General features: G+C 44.8%; 1 protein-coding gene across 4 annotated transcripts in view; it reads left to right on the top strand.

Annotated features, from left to right (window-relative positions):
- The window catches only part of ATP9A (ATPase phospholipid transporting 9A), a 134,249-nt gene that overhangs the window by 81,040 nt on the left and 36,344 nt on the right, over nucleotides 1-16,865 (top strand). For all 4 annotated transcript variants that reach the window (XR_002647972.2, XM_022597704.2, XM_022597706.3 and 1 more), the window contains one exon: nucleotides 12,809-12,970. Coding sequence is in view for 3 of the 4 variants with exons in the window: in XM_022597704.2 (XP_022453412.2) it covers nucleotides 12,809-12,970 (162 nt within the window). In the remaining variant the exon portion in view is untranslated. The remainder of the gene's footprint in view (nucleotides 1-12,808; nucleotides 12,971-16,865) is intronic.

Genomic DNA, 16,865 nt, shown 5'->3' with positions numbered 1-16,865 from the left:
CCCATAGACTCCCACCCTCCCTCCCTCCAGCCTCTGGCAACCACTGACCTACTTTCTATCTCTGTAGATTTGCCTATTCTGGACATTTCATACAAATGGAAAGATACACACACATTTTGCATCTCACTTCTTTCACTTAGCATGTATTTTCAAGATTCATCCATGTGGTAGCATGTATCTATACTTCATGCCTTTTTATGGATGAACAATATTCCATTGAATGGATAATACTGTGTTTTGTTTATCCAGTCTTTGGTTGATGAACATTTGGACTGTTGATATATTTTCTATGCATATAATATATATATATATGTGTATTTTCTTTGGGGGGGGCTATTGTGCTATGAACACGTGTCCAGGTTTTTGCGCAGACATATGTGTTCATTTCTCTTGGTGTACGTGTAGGAGAGGGATTGCTGGGTCATGTTAAATTTATGTTTAGCCTTTTGAGAAACTGCCACACTGTTTTCTAAAGTGGCTGTACCGTTTTAAATTCCCACCTGCAAGGTATGAGGGCTCCAGTTTCTCTGCATCTTAGCCGACACTTGCCATCGTCCCTCCTTTTGATTCTTGCCGATCTAGTGAGTGTGAAGTGAAATCTCATTGTGGTTTTGATTTGTGTTTCTGATACCAAAGGTTAATAACGTTGATAACGTTGAGCATCTTTTTATGTGCTTATTGGCCCCTTTATGTATCTTCCTTGGAGAAATGTCTATCCAGGCCCTCTGCCCACTTTTAATTGTGTTATGTGTCTTTTTGTTATTGAGTTGTAAGAGTTCTTTATGTATTTGAGGTAAAAGCCTCCTGTCAGATATATTATTTCCAAATATTTTCTCCCATTCTATCTTTTTTTGTTTGTTTGTTTGCGGTATGCGGGCCTCTCATTGTTGTGGCCTCTCCCGTTGTGGAGCACAGGCTCCGGACGCGGATGTGCAGGCTCAGCGGCCATGGCTCATGGGCCTAGCCGCTCCGCGGCATGTGGGATCTTCCCAGACCGGGGCACGAACCCGTGTCCCCTGCATTGGCAGGCGGACTCTCAACCACTGCGCCACCAGGGAAGCCCCCATTCTATCTTTTATGTTCTTGATGGTGTCCTTTGAAACGTGGAAGTTTTAAATTTTGATGAAGTCTAGTAAGCCACATATTTTTGTATCTAAGCATCAACTCTTGCTAAAGCTGAAAGGATTCATGTAATTCTGTGTTCAAGAGCATAGGACCTGGTAATACAGTTGCCTGTGTAGTGTTTTTTTTAAGAAGCCCCTAATTGCTTTTTCTCTTAGGGTGCCATATGATAGGAACGCCTTTTGTGTAGGTGTAGGCAGAGAACTCCCTCGCCCAGCATGAAAATGGTATCATGTCCTTTGCCCCCTGACTTGAGTGTAGTTAAGACACAGTCCATGTTTTACTAGTCTGTTAACATTTTTTTTTATTTTTTTATTTTCCAGTCTTCCTTCCTTTCTTTTTTCTTTCCTTAAAAAAAAACTTTTATTCTGATTATGGAAGCAATTTTTTGTAGTGTGGAAAATTTGGAAATTTCAGAAGAATATAAAGAAGGAAATGGGTTATTTGCAACTTCACTCATAAAAGATAACAATAGGTAACTTCCCTTGAGTATTTGGTACACGTCAGGTCCCATTTGACGTACTGTGTATTATTCATTAAATCTTCCCAGCGACTAAGAGGTACTATGATTATCTCCATTTTCAGAAGAGAAAGGTCAGGGACAGAGAGATTAAATACTTAGCCTGAAGTTCCTAGTTTTTTTTTTTTTTTTTAAGAGTTCAAAGTATAGTGGCTTTTCTTTTCTCTTATTATTTTTTAATTGAAGTATAGTTGATTTACAATATTATATCAGTTTCAGGAGTACAACAGAGTGATTTGATATTTTTAGAGATTATATTCCATATAAAGTTATTATAAAATATTGGCTATATTCCCTGTGCTGTACATTACATTTTTATATCTTCCCTGGATTTTTTTTTTTTTAGACTTTTTAATTTTGAAGTACTTTCAGATTTTTGGAAAAGTTGTAAAATTAACACAAAGAAGTCCCCCTTATCCAAATTTTACTCAGATTCTTCAAATGTGAACACTTCTCTGCTTTTGCTTCATCTTCACCTTTGAAGAGTAAAAGCTTCAGGCATGATCCCCTTTTATTCCTAAATATTTCCTAAAAATACTTTCCTAAATATCTCCCTACAAAACAAGGTCATTTATCAGAATCAGGAAATCAACGTTGATACAGTACTGTTATGTGACTTGCAGATCTTATTAAAATTGCATCAACTGTCCCACTCACTTTTTTTTTTTTTTTTTTACAAAAAAAGAAAAAAATATTTTCCCCAGATCAGTAACCAGTCCAGGAGTACACACCACGTTCAGTTGTACCGCCTCTGGTGTCTCTTTTATTTTTTAAATTTAATTTTTCTTTTTGGCCAAGCCGTGCAGCATGTGGGATCTTAGTTCCCCAACCAGGGGTCGAACCTACGTCCCCCTGCAGTGGAAGCTCGGAGTCATAACCACTGGACCATCTGGCATTTCTATTAACCTGGCACAGTTCCTCAGCTCTCCTTGACCGTCACAGCCTTGACTCTGTTGAAGAATACAGGTTATCTGTTTTGTAGAATGTCCCTCAGTTTGTATTTCTCTGACATTTTCTTATGACGTTGACTCAGGTTATGCATTTCTGGCACTGTCCTCGGTGCAGGGTATCCGGAGACGCATGATGTTGGCGTGTCTAGGTCTCGGAGATGTTAACTTAGGTTTCTTGGCTAAGGTGGTGTCTCCCAGGTTTCCTCCTGGTAAAGTTGCCGTTTTCTGTGGCTGACTTACGTTACAGCACCAGTCCCCTAAGTGACAGGGTCAGGGCTTTAACCCAGGGAGTTTGTTTTCAGAGCCCAAACTCTTAATCCTTTTACTAAACCATTTTTCAGAAACCACTAAATATTAATTTTTATTAATTTGATATATAGCCCCTCCACTAGGTTTTCATGTATTTTTTTCGTAAAAAAATGAGCATTTTAATATAGTTATGGGTTTTGCCTATATTTGTTCTTTTTTCACTAATATTTTATCATACCTGTTTCTCAATTTTCTTGAACATTACACAGTTTTTCAGATTCACTGCCTACGGTATGGACCCTAATGTCTTCAACTGTTCTCATATTATTGGAATTTAGGTTATTTCTATTTTTGAGCAACAGTGTTTATAAACATTTGCAGTGAGTATCCTTACACTTGCTATTTCTAGAAATGGTGTGACGGGGTTCATTAATTCACCAGGTATTTTTGAGTGCCTCCCATGGGCCGGGCACTGTGGAGTCTACGTTAAACAAGGCAGCAGCTCACACCCCTTGGGGCGGCAGGAGTGAGACAGTTGCCTGAGCGGGTTCCTTATCCCCACTGTGTGTCTGTGACACGGGACCCACAGGAGGGTGTTGTGAGGCCCTTAGTATGTGGTCAGTAAATCCTGTGGGTCAAACTGAATGAGTATGTTTAAGGCTCATGACGTAAATTACCAGAGTGCTTCCCGGGATTTTTTTTTTTTTTTTAACCATTTTACTCTTCCACCAGTGTTGCAAGGACCCCCAGTTATGATGATGACGATGATGATTTTTGTTCATTTTAAGAAGGAGGGACGGGCTTCTTTGGTACGTGAAGTGTTTTGGAGGTCTGGACTCATCTGAGAATATCCGTGAACCAGTGGTTGACGTGATGTGCGGGCAGAGGTGGGGGGGAGGGTGGCACAGTGAGAATCTTTTCCACAGGTCAGAAATGGCAGGACACTTGGGGGTGTCTTTCCCTGCCCAGTCTCTTCTTCCTCCTTTTCTGGGGCAATGGAATGTGTCCCCTGGGAGACGAGTCCTCTTCTGCTTGGTGTTTGTGGAAGAGCTCAAGCTGTGAAGCCCAGTTCCTCTGTTGACCATTGATATTTGAACCAGGCTTTTTAGGGGTGAAAAATCTGGTAACCCTTGGCCAAATTCTGAGATGGGAATTGTGTGCAGAGAGAAGGGGGAGGTGGGGGATAGGTATGGGTGAGCCTACTGAGACTTGTGCCCTGGAACCAGAAGCTTGTCATATTTGTCACCGTGTCTTAACCAGGGTTAGTCTGCTTGATCTTGCCTTTCCGTTTCGGAATGGGAGGGTGATACCATTGAATGGTCCCTGTGAGAAAGGACCAGATTCTTGGTAGTTACGGACTGGGGACCAGTAGCTTGTGGGTATTTCATAGCATTTAAATTAAATGTTGGTGATCCCATCAGCACTTGTGCCTCTGGGCTCCGATTGGCTATTGACATGCATATGTGACGGTCTTTAATGCCTGTCCCACACCCCTGGTTCCCACTGAACTTTGATATATTTGTTTTAGGGCAGTGCGAAGATTTTTCCATGAAGGTAAATCTTCCATGGAATGCTTTGTGCTTTTCAGCTCCTTTTTGTTAAAGAGAAGAGCCCTTTATCTCTGCTGTTCATTAATTGCCTTTGGATTCAGATTTGTTTTGTTTTTCTAAGATTCTGAATAGCAGTTTGCTTTTTTTTAAAAAAAGGTATTTTCTTTTGGTCTTTGGTGTCTTCACAGAGGTCGGTGTTACTTTCTTGGTTTCCTTTTCCCCACAGCTTTATTATTATTTTTTTATTACACAGTCATTTCATGTTTATGATAGAATATATGAAAATGTAGAGAAGAAAAAAAAGTAAACCATAGTCCTACTAACTGAAGGTAAAACCACTGTTAATATTTTACTCACCAGCCTTTTAAACTACTTCAAAAGATGCGTACCTCAAAATATAAATCTGTTTATGTAAATATACCGTCTGACAGAAAATAGGTTAAATCTAGTTCCAGTGAAATCTTTCAGAAAGCTGTACTGTTTCCAGATCCCTGTGGGATTCCACGTAGGAGTGGCTGGGTCTAGAATCCTACCTTTGAAATTCTATATCAATAAAACCTGGCTGGTGCGGGCAAGGTCAGTTGATGGAATACATACAGAAGCCAGTGTCCTCTTTACTTTGGAGCTCCTGGAGTAATTTCTACCAGTTGGCCTAGGATTCATTTCCTGTAACAGAAAGCAGGATTTCCTAAATTTGTTTCCTGTGCACATTCCGCCTGGGAAGCCTTGAAGTGTCTGTATTCAGCTATTGATTACAGCCTGGGGGGCACTGCCCCCACCCCCCACCCCCTGCCTGTACAGTAAACTCCCAGGGGAAATGAGACAGATGTAACCTGGCCAGAGAGAAGTGGTCCTAAGATGCTCGGGCGAGCAGGCTTCAGCCCTGACAGCATCCCATCGTTTGCAGGATATTTGGCAGTGTTGGAGGTGGGGTGCAGTGGAGGGGGGGGGTCGCTGTGATACAACTCTTAACGTGTCCTTCTTGGCGTGAGTGGTCAAGGAAGTGCTCTCCTCCGAGCAGATAGAATCCACCCTGGGCCTCGTTCATTTGCCTAAAGAAGTTGATAAACATAACCTGTAATTTTCACTAGGTAGTGATAACCACTGTTTACGTTCGGGTGTAGAGTTACCCAGATTTTTCCTAAATGTGGGCATATATGTAGAATTACAGTTGTATGTTTCTCTGGTACAGAATCACACTATAGTACGAGGAGGGAAGGAGGGTGAAGTGGGTTACGTCATATCCTTGAGAAAGCCAGACGGTTTTCATGGTCCTGTAGGGTTTATGTGTGCGTGCGTGTGTGTGTGCGCGCATGTGGGCACGTGTACATACGTGCACGAGTGTGGGTGTGAACACGTGCACGTGATGTGCGCACGGCTGCTGTTTGAGCGTGTGTGGCGTGTGGATGTGCATGGGTGTGTGTGCGTGTGTGTGAGTGTGAATGAAAGTGGCCTGCTGTATGTGGCTGTGCCTTGAGTAACTCAGTGATTTCAGAGCCCTTAGTTACAAGTTCTGGGTAATGTGTAGGATGTTCTGTGTGGCCACCCCTGCTCAGGGCGCAGTGCGGGAAGTCTATCTCCATCTTCCCCTGAGGCACCCTGCCCCCTCCTTTCTCACAGTCGCTACACAGGGCCCCTCCCCTGACCTCTGCCTCCGAGCTGCCCACTGTCCTCAATATCCGAGTACCTTTGCAGAGATAATTCTTTGCAAACGTTAGAATTTTCCTCACCCTTTCATTATTAACCTGTTTAAAAAATTTAAGAGCACAATTGTAAATTATAGATAAAGTTTTGCACCTTGCTTTGCGTTACTCATCCTTCTAAAGCACGTCCGTGTGTGTGGTTTCGCTGTGTGGGACGTCAGCTGAGGTTTGCTAAAGTGTTGGGTTGCTGTGTGTTCTGTCATCTCGCAATGGCATTTCAAGACCTTCATTTCCACTAATTTTTCTGAAAGATGGGGGCATCGCACTACCCCTCCTTACCCTGCAGCGCAGCTGCGGGCCGTGTGTCACTGCCAGGGCGGACTTGATTAGCGGTGTGATTTTAAGCTACACTCAGCCTCCTCGTGGGTAAAGAGGGGCTGAGAACATCACACGGAGCTCATGGCCCTTAGAGAAGAGAGGGAGCAGTGAGGGTAGCGGTGATGCTGCCAGTGGTAAGAAGGGGTCACCTGTTGCTTATCTGCTCTGTTCCAGGCACCGCGTTACGGGCATCCCTTACCACCCAGAATTACTGTGATCGTGCTGTTTGCAAATGAGGTATAGATTGGCTAAGGAATATTCCCAAGGTCACACGGCTGGCGAGATTAAAACCCGCAGCCCATATCCAGAGGTGGGGCTCGTAACCCCACAGGACCACGTCCCTACCCATGGCATGATGGCTTGAAGGTGCTTTGTCAACTCACAAGTGTTGTAGACAGTGAGGCACTCGCGTTTGGGGAGCTCAGGGCAGATCCTGGGTGAAGTTCCAGAGTGTCCAATTATTTTTACCTACTCCGGCCCCCTTGGGACACCTGCACTGAGCCAGTGTTGTGTCTGGGATCTCCAAAACTCAGTGGCACCTTTTGTGTGTGTCCCTTCCCTCTTTTCTCATCTTATAAGCTTCCAGGCTTGGTGATAATAACCGTCTTCTGCCAGACCCCAGAAGCCTACCTTCTGAGCGTCTTGCCTTCACCGTCCACCTCTTCAGGATCCGGCCCTTAGAAGGGAAAACCAAAAAGGATGTGTTTCTCCGCTAGTCCACAGTAACCTTGAAATGGCCCCCTTGCAAGTGGCCGTGAGAGCGTGGGCGAAGAACGAGTGGGTCTCTCCTCCAGACATGAGTCTGTAGATGGAGAGCATCCCTGCATCCATTAGAATGTCAGAAGCTGGGAGTAATGCAGACAGGGGTGATATAAGAAAAAGGGGTATACAGTGAAGGTACAGCTAATCTAGAAGCAGATTTTATTTTTAGTCCCCCCCCCCCCGCACTAATTATAAGAGTAACATTAGCTTGTTATAGAAAAAGAAAAAAAATGACAGGAAAGAAAAGCCAAAAATGTTTTGGTGTTTTTCCTACCTATTTCTCTTCTGTATATATACGATATATGTTCGATGACCTTGATTTGTTCCCTTGCATTATCCCTTTCCGGTAACTATCTATAGTAAGAATATTCTTAGTGGCTGCTCTATATTCTGCTGCTTAGATACACCACAGATTATTTTCTCTGTCTCCCAAGCGTAACATTTAGGTCGTCCCCCACTTGTGGCTGTCGTAAATAATGTCATGATGGAGAGCCTCGCTCATTCAATCTCTCTGTACATCTCTCAGCATGCATGAAAGGTCCCAGTTGTCTCATTTTGCATTTTCTTAACGCTGTTGTAAAGAGTGAGGATAAAAACCGTTGGGGAAAGGTAAGCCCGTGGCCTTGAGGGGGGCTGGCAATCTCCCGTCCCTTTGCAGCCTTGGGGTTTCTTTTTCCTCCATAACCACATCCCTGTCGGTCCCCTGAACGCCTCCTCGTGCCTGAGCCTCAGCTCCAGGCTTCAGACAATGCCAGCATTCAGATGTGTGCACGATGGAGTGTGGAGTGTTGACCCAGAGAGATTTAGGAGGCTGGTGGGGCTCTACCATCACGTTGCCAGGGCCTTGGACCTGAGGGTGAGGTCAAAGAACAGCGGTCGGGAAATTAAGGAAAAAATCCTCCATCAATGTTACGTACTAACCACAGGGGTAGAATTTTGAAAGAAGATTTTGGTTGCTCAGAAGATAGGGGTCCTGTGTCAGGCAGGACTATGGGATTTTGGGGGCACTGTAGAAAACTGTCAAATGAGCCTTCCTTGGTATTAGCTCATCCGCGGCCATACATGCAAAAGTCCTGTCCCGTATCACATTAGTATTGGTCCAGAATGGACTTAAGTAAATAGTCGTTTCTAAGTGGCTAAACTTTTATGGAGATGATGCCATTCTTCCTTTTCAAATACTTGTTTTTAGCAGAGTTAAGTCCCAAGAGGCTGAATTTCAAGTATAGGATCAGGAAATTCGGATCAGGGACTGGCTTTTTATTCTACCACCTTGTCCACTGATGCTTAAAAGTAGCAGGCTCGGGCTTCCCTGGTGGCGCAGTGGTTGAGAGTCCGCCTGCCGATGCAGGGGACGCGGGTTCGTGCCCCGGTCCGGGAAGATCCCACATGCCGCGGAGCGGCTGGGCCCGTGAGCCATGGCCGCTGAGCCTGCGCGTCTGGAGCCTGTGCTCCGCAGCGGGAGAGGCCACAGCAGTGAGAGGCCTGCGTACCGCAAAAAAAAAAAAAAAATGTAGCAGGCTGTTTTTTGTTTGCTCCATGCTGTGTTTAAAAGAAAAGCAGCAATATTTAAAAATCACTCAGTGTTCTATAAAAATCAGCTTCTCCTGAGAAAGATCAGATCTGGAAAGACTGGGCCCAGTTTCGACCTGGCAGCCGTTAGCCCCCTCCCCCAAGCCCTGTCCCTAGGTGGCCGGCCCTGCCCCGGTCCGCTGTCTGCCCTGCTCCTGTTGGCATTCAAACCTGCAAACCACCATGTGGCACATTTTGGAACCTATTTCTTAATAAAGTAAAGAATACCTAGGTCTGTGGGTATTCATAAGCTTGAAAGGCCTGGCTTCAGGCAGACTGGCCATTCTTTATAAGCCTGGGTGTTTATCTGATTGAATGCCCCCAAAGAACCGTTTTAATCAGATAGCAGATTCATGCATGTTCTTGTATTTCATATGCATCCTGCTTTTGACAGGAATTCAAGGCTCTTTAGCCTATCTGGCGTAATTCCCAAGCACACATTCCCAGGTACAAAGGGAAGATTATTAAAGCTTGTCACAGGTGGTTCATTGCTGACCAACAAATGATGAAAAAGCCCTTTCATGGACAGCTCTGACAAGAATTCTTCAGATGGGCTTTTTTTTTTTTTGGAGGCGGAAGGGTGGAGTAGGAGGCTCTTTTTTTAATTTCCTGACCCAAACCAGACGCACAGCTGACTCGTGGAGCCCAGATCCCCCGCTCCGGCCCTTTCTTGGTTTCTAGCATTTGCTTTTGCCTCTCATTTATTTGTTCATTCATTTACCTTTTACGAGGTTTCTTTTTCTGCTGCTCTTCTGACCTCCGGGCAGTCTGACCCGACGCCCCCTGAGACCCCAGCTCCGGCTGTTAAGGACAGCGAGGCTCAAGACCCTGAGATTGGGGACTTCCCTGGCGGTCCAGTGGTTAAGACTCCACGCTTCCACTACAGGGGGGTGCGGGCGGCCGTAAGAAAAAAAAAAAAAGACCCTGAAATCCTTTCTGATTTGGCAATACAGGATGATTCCTTTGAATTGAAGCTCAGACCCTCTAGCAGAAGTAGCCTCATTTACATCATCTTGTTTCAGGAAGGGATGGAGTCGTCCCACCTGACCGCTGAAATGTTTGTTCCCTGCTGCTGTTGAGAAGGGTTAGTGAGCTCCCCAGTTCTAAACTGCTCTCTTCTCAGTAGGACCTGGGGGATTTTATATGTTGTGGTAGAAAGCAGCTTTAAATTAAAGCTGACTTAATGTTAAAGTTGGAATAAGGGAGTGTAAGGTGAGAAAGAAAGGCCCCCCTGCAGGGCTCATATCCTGTTGGAATCAGCCCCCAAGGGGACTTGTGAGGTTTTGATTAGGACCTTGGACCCAAGGGGTGGGAGATGGGAGGTGGGGCAACCAGCACAGTCAAAGTAGGTTCCTTAACTCCCTCGAGGGGTTTGCTGTAGAAGAAAGCATGGTTAGAAGATGTTTCCATTCAGCTGTAATTCATGCTTCCCCGGGAACACTTGTCACTGTTGATCATTTCAGATTCATGGTTCAACTTCCCCTCCAAACACAGTCCTGTGGGGTCCGCGGCAGGGGGACCCAGGCTGGCCAAGGCCAGAACTGCCTCTACGGCCCTGAAAGCCACTTCCCGTTCTGGAGTTTCAGATCCTTTCTTGATTGAAGTTAAGAACAGGCTTTGGGGGAATTAGTGTATCTCCTTGAAGCCCAGTATTACAGACTCTTCACATCTTTTAAGAGCAATTAAATACGTTTTTAAGGGGTGAAACAACAGCTGTTTAAAAGCAGGGATGAAAAAATCTTTTCCCTGGCGGTCGTGTTGGAAAGCATCCGAAGAAGAATTTCCTTTTTCTTTGTTACTAAACTGGTATGTAGAGGAGGATGTAAATTTAGTCAAGCTACGTATTTGTAATAATCTCGTATTGTGTTGGGATATTTATTTACTTAATTAAAATTAAAAATATTAAAAATAAAAGATGGGGCTTCCCTGGTGGTGCAGTGGTTGAGAGTTCGCCTGCCGATGCAGGGGACATGGGTTCGTGCCCCGGTCTGGGAAGATCCCACATGCCGCGGAGCGGCTGGGCCCGTGAGCCATGGCCGCTGAGCCTGCGCGTCTGGAGCCTGTGCTCCGCAACGGGAGAGGCCACAACAGTGAGACGCCCGTGTACAGCAAAATAAATAAATAAATAAATAAAAGAAGTGCGTGTACACACTAAAATATTTCAGTAGTATATAGAGAGAAGAGTGAAGTAATTTCTCTTCATGTGTATCATCCTATAAGCGTTTTAGTGCACGTACCCAAAGTTTTTAATATTTATATGGATGGGATTTTTAAATTTATATCAGTGTTTACTGATTTGTTCATTTTAAACTTGGAAAGAAGATTGTTAGCAGATAGGACAGGCCATATTGAAATTCAGAGTGATTAGATGAAACAACTATATGAATGAGTTTCCAAAGACTTATGCAGGTTAGTAGCAAAACAAACAAGACCAAACTTGATTAGCCCTTTCTTTTGGAGGTGGAGGTCAGTGGGGATTAGGAGGTGGGCACCTTTGGGAGCTGTTACTATGCCTACCATGCCCCCCCGTCAACTTTCTAACGGTGACAGTGAGTCGGGTGACCGGGCACACCCACTAAGGATGCACTGATGTGTGTGCACCCGTGTTTAGAGAAGAGGCATTTGGATTGGCACTTTCCCTTGGGCTACTTGGGTCGGCTAGACACAGGATTCGATCTCATCTCAGCCCATGGTAGCTGCCTGCCGAGAGCAGCTCACCTGGCCTCTCTGACTCTGTTTCTTCATCCGTCGGGTAGAGCTGCTTGGTACTTCCTGCCTCCATGGGCTGTGCTGACAAGTAAACACGATGACCTTGTGGTTCGGACGCTGTAGGCTCTTTGTACTTACCCCTCTCTCCCCCCCACCCCATGGCGCAGCCCCCTTCCTGTGGCAGTGGCGGTGAGGGCTTGGTGGTCTCCCCTCCCCAGCTCCCCCTTCTGTCCCCGCCTTTTCCACTCCTATTTCCTTATTTCCTTGAAGACCCCAGACCAGATTCATCTGTAGACGTGTTTTATTTTCTTCATGGGCGCTTAAAACGTGCAGCTTAGTGGCTTACATTGAAAAGTTAGAGATCTCAGGGACAAGGTCAGATTTCTGGTTTTTCTTGAGAAACTGGAAGCTCTGGCCACCCTGGGTCCGCATTCCCGCGGGGCAGCCTCCTTCAGAGGGGGCACTGGCTCCTGCCTGCCGCAGTTCCCACTGGTCTGGCCCCTGTCTTGGAATTTGCATCCTCCATGCCTTTGACTGGAAGTGAAGCAAACCTTGCTCGGGCTGTGAGAAGATTCCAGCTGGTGACAGAACCGTGGTCCTAGGAAGTGTAGCGGGTGGTGGAGGATCCAGGTTCCTGCCTAGCCTGCCGTTGCCCCGGAGCATCACCTCAGGCAACTTAATGAGCTTCCGCAAGCCTCAGTTTCCTCATCTGTACAGACCAGCGTTCTCCCCGTCAGTACTGCCTGCCATGTGGGGTGGGGTGATTCTCTGTCATGGGGGCTGTCCTGTGTGTTGTAGGATGTTTAGCAGAATCCCTGGCCTCCACCCACGAGATGTCAGTAGAAAATATCCACCCCCTCCTCAGTTGTGAAGCCAAAACTGTCCCCAGATGTTGCCATGTGCCCCTTGGAGGGCAGAGCTGCCCAGTCGAGCACTGCTGTAGATGCCCTCCTGGCTGAGTGTGTGTGAGTTTAACAGGGAGCCTGGAGGTGAGTCGCCCCACCCCGGCGTCATGCTCCTGGCTTCCCCATGTTTGTGGTTGGCCTGGTGCTGCTCCTTCCAGACGTGATCTCTGGTTGTGCTGATCCTTGAGCCTGTGCGGTTCTCTCTGCCACAGCTCTGGCGCGTGGCCTGCTTTAGGGCCCAGGAGAGACGGCAGCTGTGAGCGCGGAGCCCCCGCAGGCTTAGAGGGGCGGGGGCGGGGCAGTCACCGGCCAGCACGACCTCCTCCAGGGATGCAGGCCCTGCTCAGCCTCACCTGTCTCTGCTCCCCCGTCCACCTTTATGTTCATTTGCTTGACCTGTGAACCAGGATCCTCGGCTGTGTATCTGACCTTCGACCCTTGTCACATTTAGGTGGCCCTGGTGCAGTGGACCGAAAGTGTGGGCTTAACACTGGTGGGCCGTGACCAGTCTTCCATGCAGCTGAGGACCCCTGGTGACCAGATCCTGAACTTCACCATCTTGCAGATCTTCCCTTTCACCTACGAAAGCAAACGCATGGGCATCATCGTGAGGGTGAGTTGTCTTTTATTTATAATTTAAAATGGTTAAAAAAAAAAACAAACCTGCCTAAGTCTGCTGTGTATGTCCCTGTGGCTGGACATTCTTTCTTACCCCTTTCTTTATTGTATTATTGCCTGTCGTTCAGACTAACAAGAGGATTTAATTCCCTCAGAAGAAAGAGAATTAGTTCATCAGTTGGACGGATCTCAGATAGCTTTTGGTTAACCCACTTCCAGAGTGAAAGGTCTAATGAGTGTAGATTGACCATTTCTTGGTAATAATACGTTTCTCACTGTATACTCTTTCGTTTAATTAAATGTTATTTTCTATTGAGGTGACATTCACATGACATAAATTAATCATTTAAATGTGTAATTCAGTGGCATTTAGTACATTCACAGTGCCTTGCATCCATCACTTTGGTGGAAACATTGGCATCACTGCAAAAGGGAACCTTGTATCCATTAAGCGGTCACTCTCCATACCTTCTTCCCCGTAGGCCCTGGAAACCTCCCGTCTCCTTTCTGTCTCTAGGATTTACCTATTCTGGGTATTTCATATAAATGGGACTATACAATATGTGACCTTCTGTATCTGGCTCCTTTCACTTAGCATAATGTTTTAGAGATTCATCCATTTGTAGCATATATACATACTTCATTCCTTTTTATGACTGAGTAGTATTTCATGTTGATTAGCCATTCATCCATCAGTGGACATTTGGGTTGTTTCCACCTTTTGGCTATTGTGAATAGTGTTGCTATGAACATTCGTGTATAAGGATTTGAGCATCTGTTTTCAGTTCTTTTTTTTTTTTCCCCGGTACGCTGGCCTCTCACTGTTGCGGCCTCTCCCGTTGTGGAGCACAGGCTCCGGACGCGCAGGCTCAGCGGCCATGGCTCACGGGCCCAGCCGCTCTGTGGCATGTGGGATCTTCCCGGACCGGGGCACGATCCCATGTCCCCTGCATCGGCAGGCGGACTCTCAACCACTGCGCCACCAGGGAAGCCCTGTTTTCAGCTCTTTTGAGTAGATACCTAGGAGTGGAATTGCTGGGTCCGTTTCCCAGTTGCTGGATAATTCTATCCTTTAACTTTATGAGGAGTCGCCAAACTTTTCTACAAAATGCTGCACCATTTATAGGGTTGGCCAAAAAGTTCGTTCAGGTCTTTCTGTAAGATGTTACAGAAAGACCTGAACAAACTTCTTGGCCAGCCCGATACATTCTACCAGCAGTGTATGAAGCTTCTGGTTTCTCCATATCCTCATCAGTGCTTGTTATTTCCCTTTCTTTTTTTCATTGTAGCCGTCCTAGTTGCTGTGAAGTGGTATTTCATTGTGGTTTTGATTTGCGTTTTCCTAATAGCTAATGATGTTGAGCATCTTCTCATATACTTATTGACCACTTGTATTCTTCCTTGGAGACATGTCTGTTCAAGTCGTTTGCCCACTTTTGCAATGGGTAGTCTTTTATTGTTGTAAGAGTTCTTTACGTAGTCTGGATACTAGATCCTTATCAGAGATATGACATACAAATATTTTCTTTCATTCTGTAGCTTGTCTTTTTGCTTTCTTGATAAAATTCTTTGGATGCACAGAAGTTACTAATTTTGTCCAATTTATTTTTTTCCTCTGTTGCTCTTGACTTTGGTGTCACATCTGAGAGTCCATTGCTAAACCTAAGGTCATGAAAATTTACCCCTGTGTTTTCTTTTAAAAGTTTTTGTAGTTTTATCTCTTTAGATCATTGATCCATTTTGAGTTATTTTCATATATGGTGTGATTTAGGGGTTTTAACGTCGTTCTTTTGTGTGTGGATGGAGAGTCGTCCCAGCACCGTTTGCTGCAGAGACTATTGTTTTCCCATTGAATAGTCTTGATACCCTTGTAATTAGATATTTTCGATGATTTTTCATTCATACAGTCACAGAAGTTACTGGAAAAAAGTGTCGTGATCACTCAACATCGTCATTTTGGCATTAATATTTCAGATTTTCTTTTTATATTTTTTGAAGCTTTTATTGAAGTACAGCATACAAAGAGAAAAGTGCAAACCTCAGGAGTGTACAGCTCAAGTGTTAACAAAGTAATAAACACAGTGTCGCTCGCATCCCGAGCAAGGAACAGAATCCCTCCCACCATCACCCCAGCAGCTCCCTCGTACCTCTTTCTGGTTACTGCATCCTTTCTTCCCACAAGGATATAACCACTGTCCCATTTCTACCACTGACTGATTTTGTCTCTTTTTGAACTTTATATAAAGGAAACTGTACAGTAGATACCCTTTTGTGTTTGAGTTCGTTTGCTCAAATTTATATTTATGTGTTGATCCACACTTTTGCATGTATTATAGTTTAAAAAATTTTTTAAACAAAGAAAACATTGTGCATTCAATTGAAATCCCATCTGTCCTTTCTAGATGTGCTTCCTCTTCAGTCTACCCCAGGTTTATCACTCCTATGAATTTTAAAATACTATATCAGACACATTGGGTATAAATAATATGTATTATGGTTTTCATGTTTTTATTCTCTCTATAAAGTGTCATTGTCGTATATATATTATTATTCCACATCCTAATTTTTGTTTAACATTTTACAAAAAGCTTTATTTATGTTGATGCATGTAATCCCACTTTATTTCTCTTAGCTGACTTGTTGTATTGCATTGTGCAAATATACCTCAGTTCCTTCCGTCTGTTGCCATTCCCTCTTGATACACGTTTAGGTCATTGCCACTTTTTTTGCCGATAGAGAGACCACTGCCATGTGTAGCCTTGTCTGCTGCAGTCTCCACTGTACATATGTCCGTGTTTTTCTGTGGACTACACCCAGAGGTGGACTTGCTGGGTGGTAGAATATATACATCTTTAACTTTACCAGGTTTTTTCAACCTTTTCTCCAAAGTGCTTATACTAATCTTAGTCCCACTGTTTTTCTGCATCCTCACCAACACTTGATAGTGTCGGACTTTTAAAATCTTGCCAATCTGAATTAATACCTTGTTTTCCTATTTGCTCTTTTACTCGCACTTTCCATGCTGGGAAGCCTGGAAGCCCTGTGTTCATAAGCCACTCTGCTCAGTAGTTCTTAAACCTGGCTGATAGGGACTTCCCTGGTGGCGCAGTGGATAAGAATCTGCCTGCCAATGTAGGGGACACAGGTTCGAGCCCTGGGCCGGGAAGATCCCACATGCCGCAGAGCAACTAAGCCCATGTGCCACAACTACTGAGCCCTGTGCCACAACTACTGAAGCCAGCATGCCACAACTACTGAAGCCAGCGTGCCTAGAACCCGTGCTCCGCAACAAGAGAAGCCACCACAGTGAGAAGCCGCGCACGCACAGCAGCGAAGAGTAGCCCCCGCTCGCCGCAACTAGAGAAAGCCTGGGCGCAGCAACGAAGACCCAGCATGGCCAAAAATAAATAAAACGAGATCTAAACAAACAAACAAACAAAACCTGGCTGATCATCGGAATTAACCATCGGAGCTTTAAAAATTGCAGACTACTTTGGTCCCAGTCCTATTTTGGTATTGAGATGGTTCCCTGGTGTTCTTAAAGATTCTTCACATTGTTTGGCTTGGCTGGAGAAAATGCTGCCCCAGATCATGAGAATCTTTGGAATACGACTCTCTCATTTTTTAAACAAATGAGGATCCCCTCCGCCCTATCTACACAAGTGTTTCATGCCTTAGGGGTCAGAGTTGTAGATTCTATTGTAGTAAATTAGTAATAATAGAATTAGTGATAGGAGTAATTAGTAATAGTACTAGCAGCATTAGTAATAGGAACAGAGTTAGGAACAATAATAATAACAGAGGTAACATTTAAATGGTGCTTATTGGGTGCTAGTCACTGTTGTAAATGATTTGCATAAAACAACTCATGTAATTCTCATAATACCATT

The sequence above is a fragment of the Delphinapterus leucas genome, chromosome 15 (genome assembly GCF_059928025.1).
Source record: "Delphinapterus leucas isolate spDelLeu-1000000601 "Yukka" chromosome 15, BTC_Dleu_Yukka2, whole genome shotgun sequence".
Taxonomy (NCBI): domain Eukaryota; kingdom Metazoa; phylum Chordata; class Mammalia; order Artiodactyla; family Monodontidae; genus Delphinapterus; species Delphinapterus leucas.
Note: the sequence above shows the minus strand (reverse complement) of the source record. Positions and strands in the feature narration are given on the sequence as shown.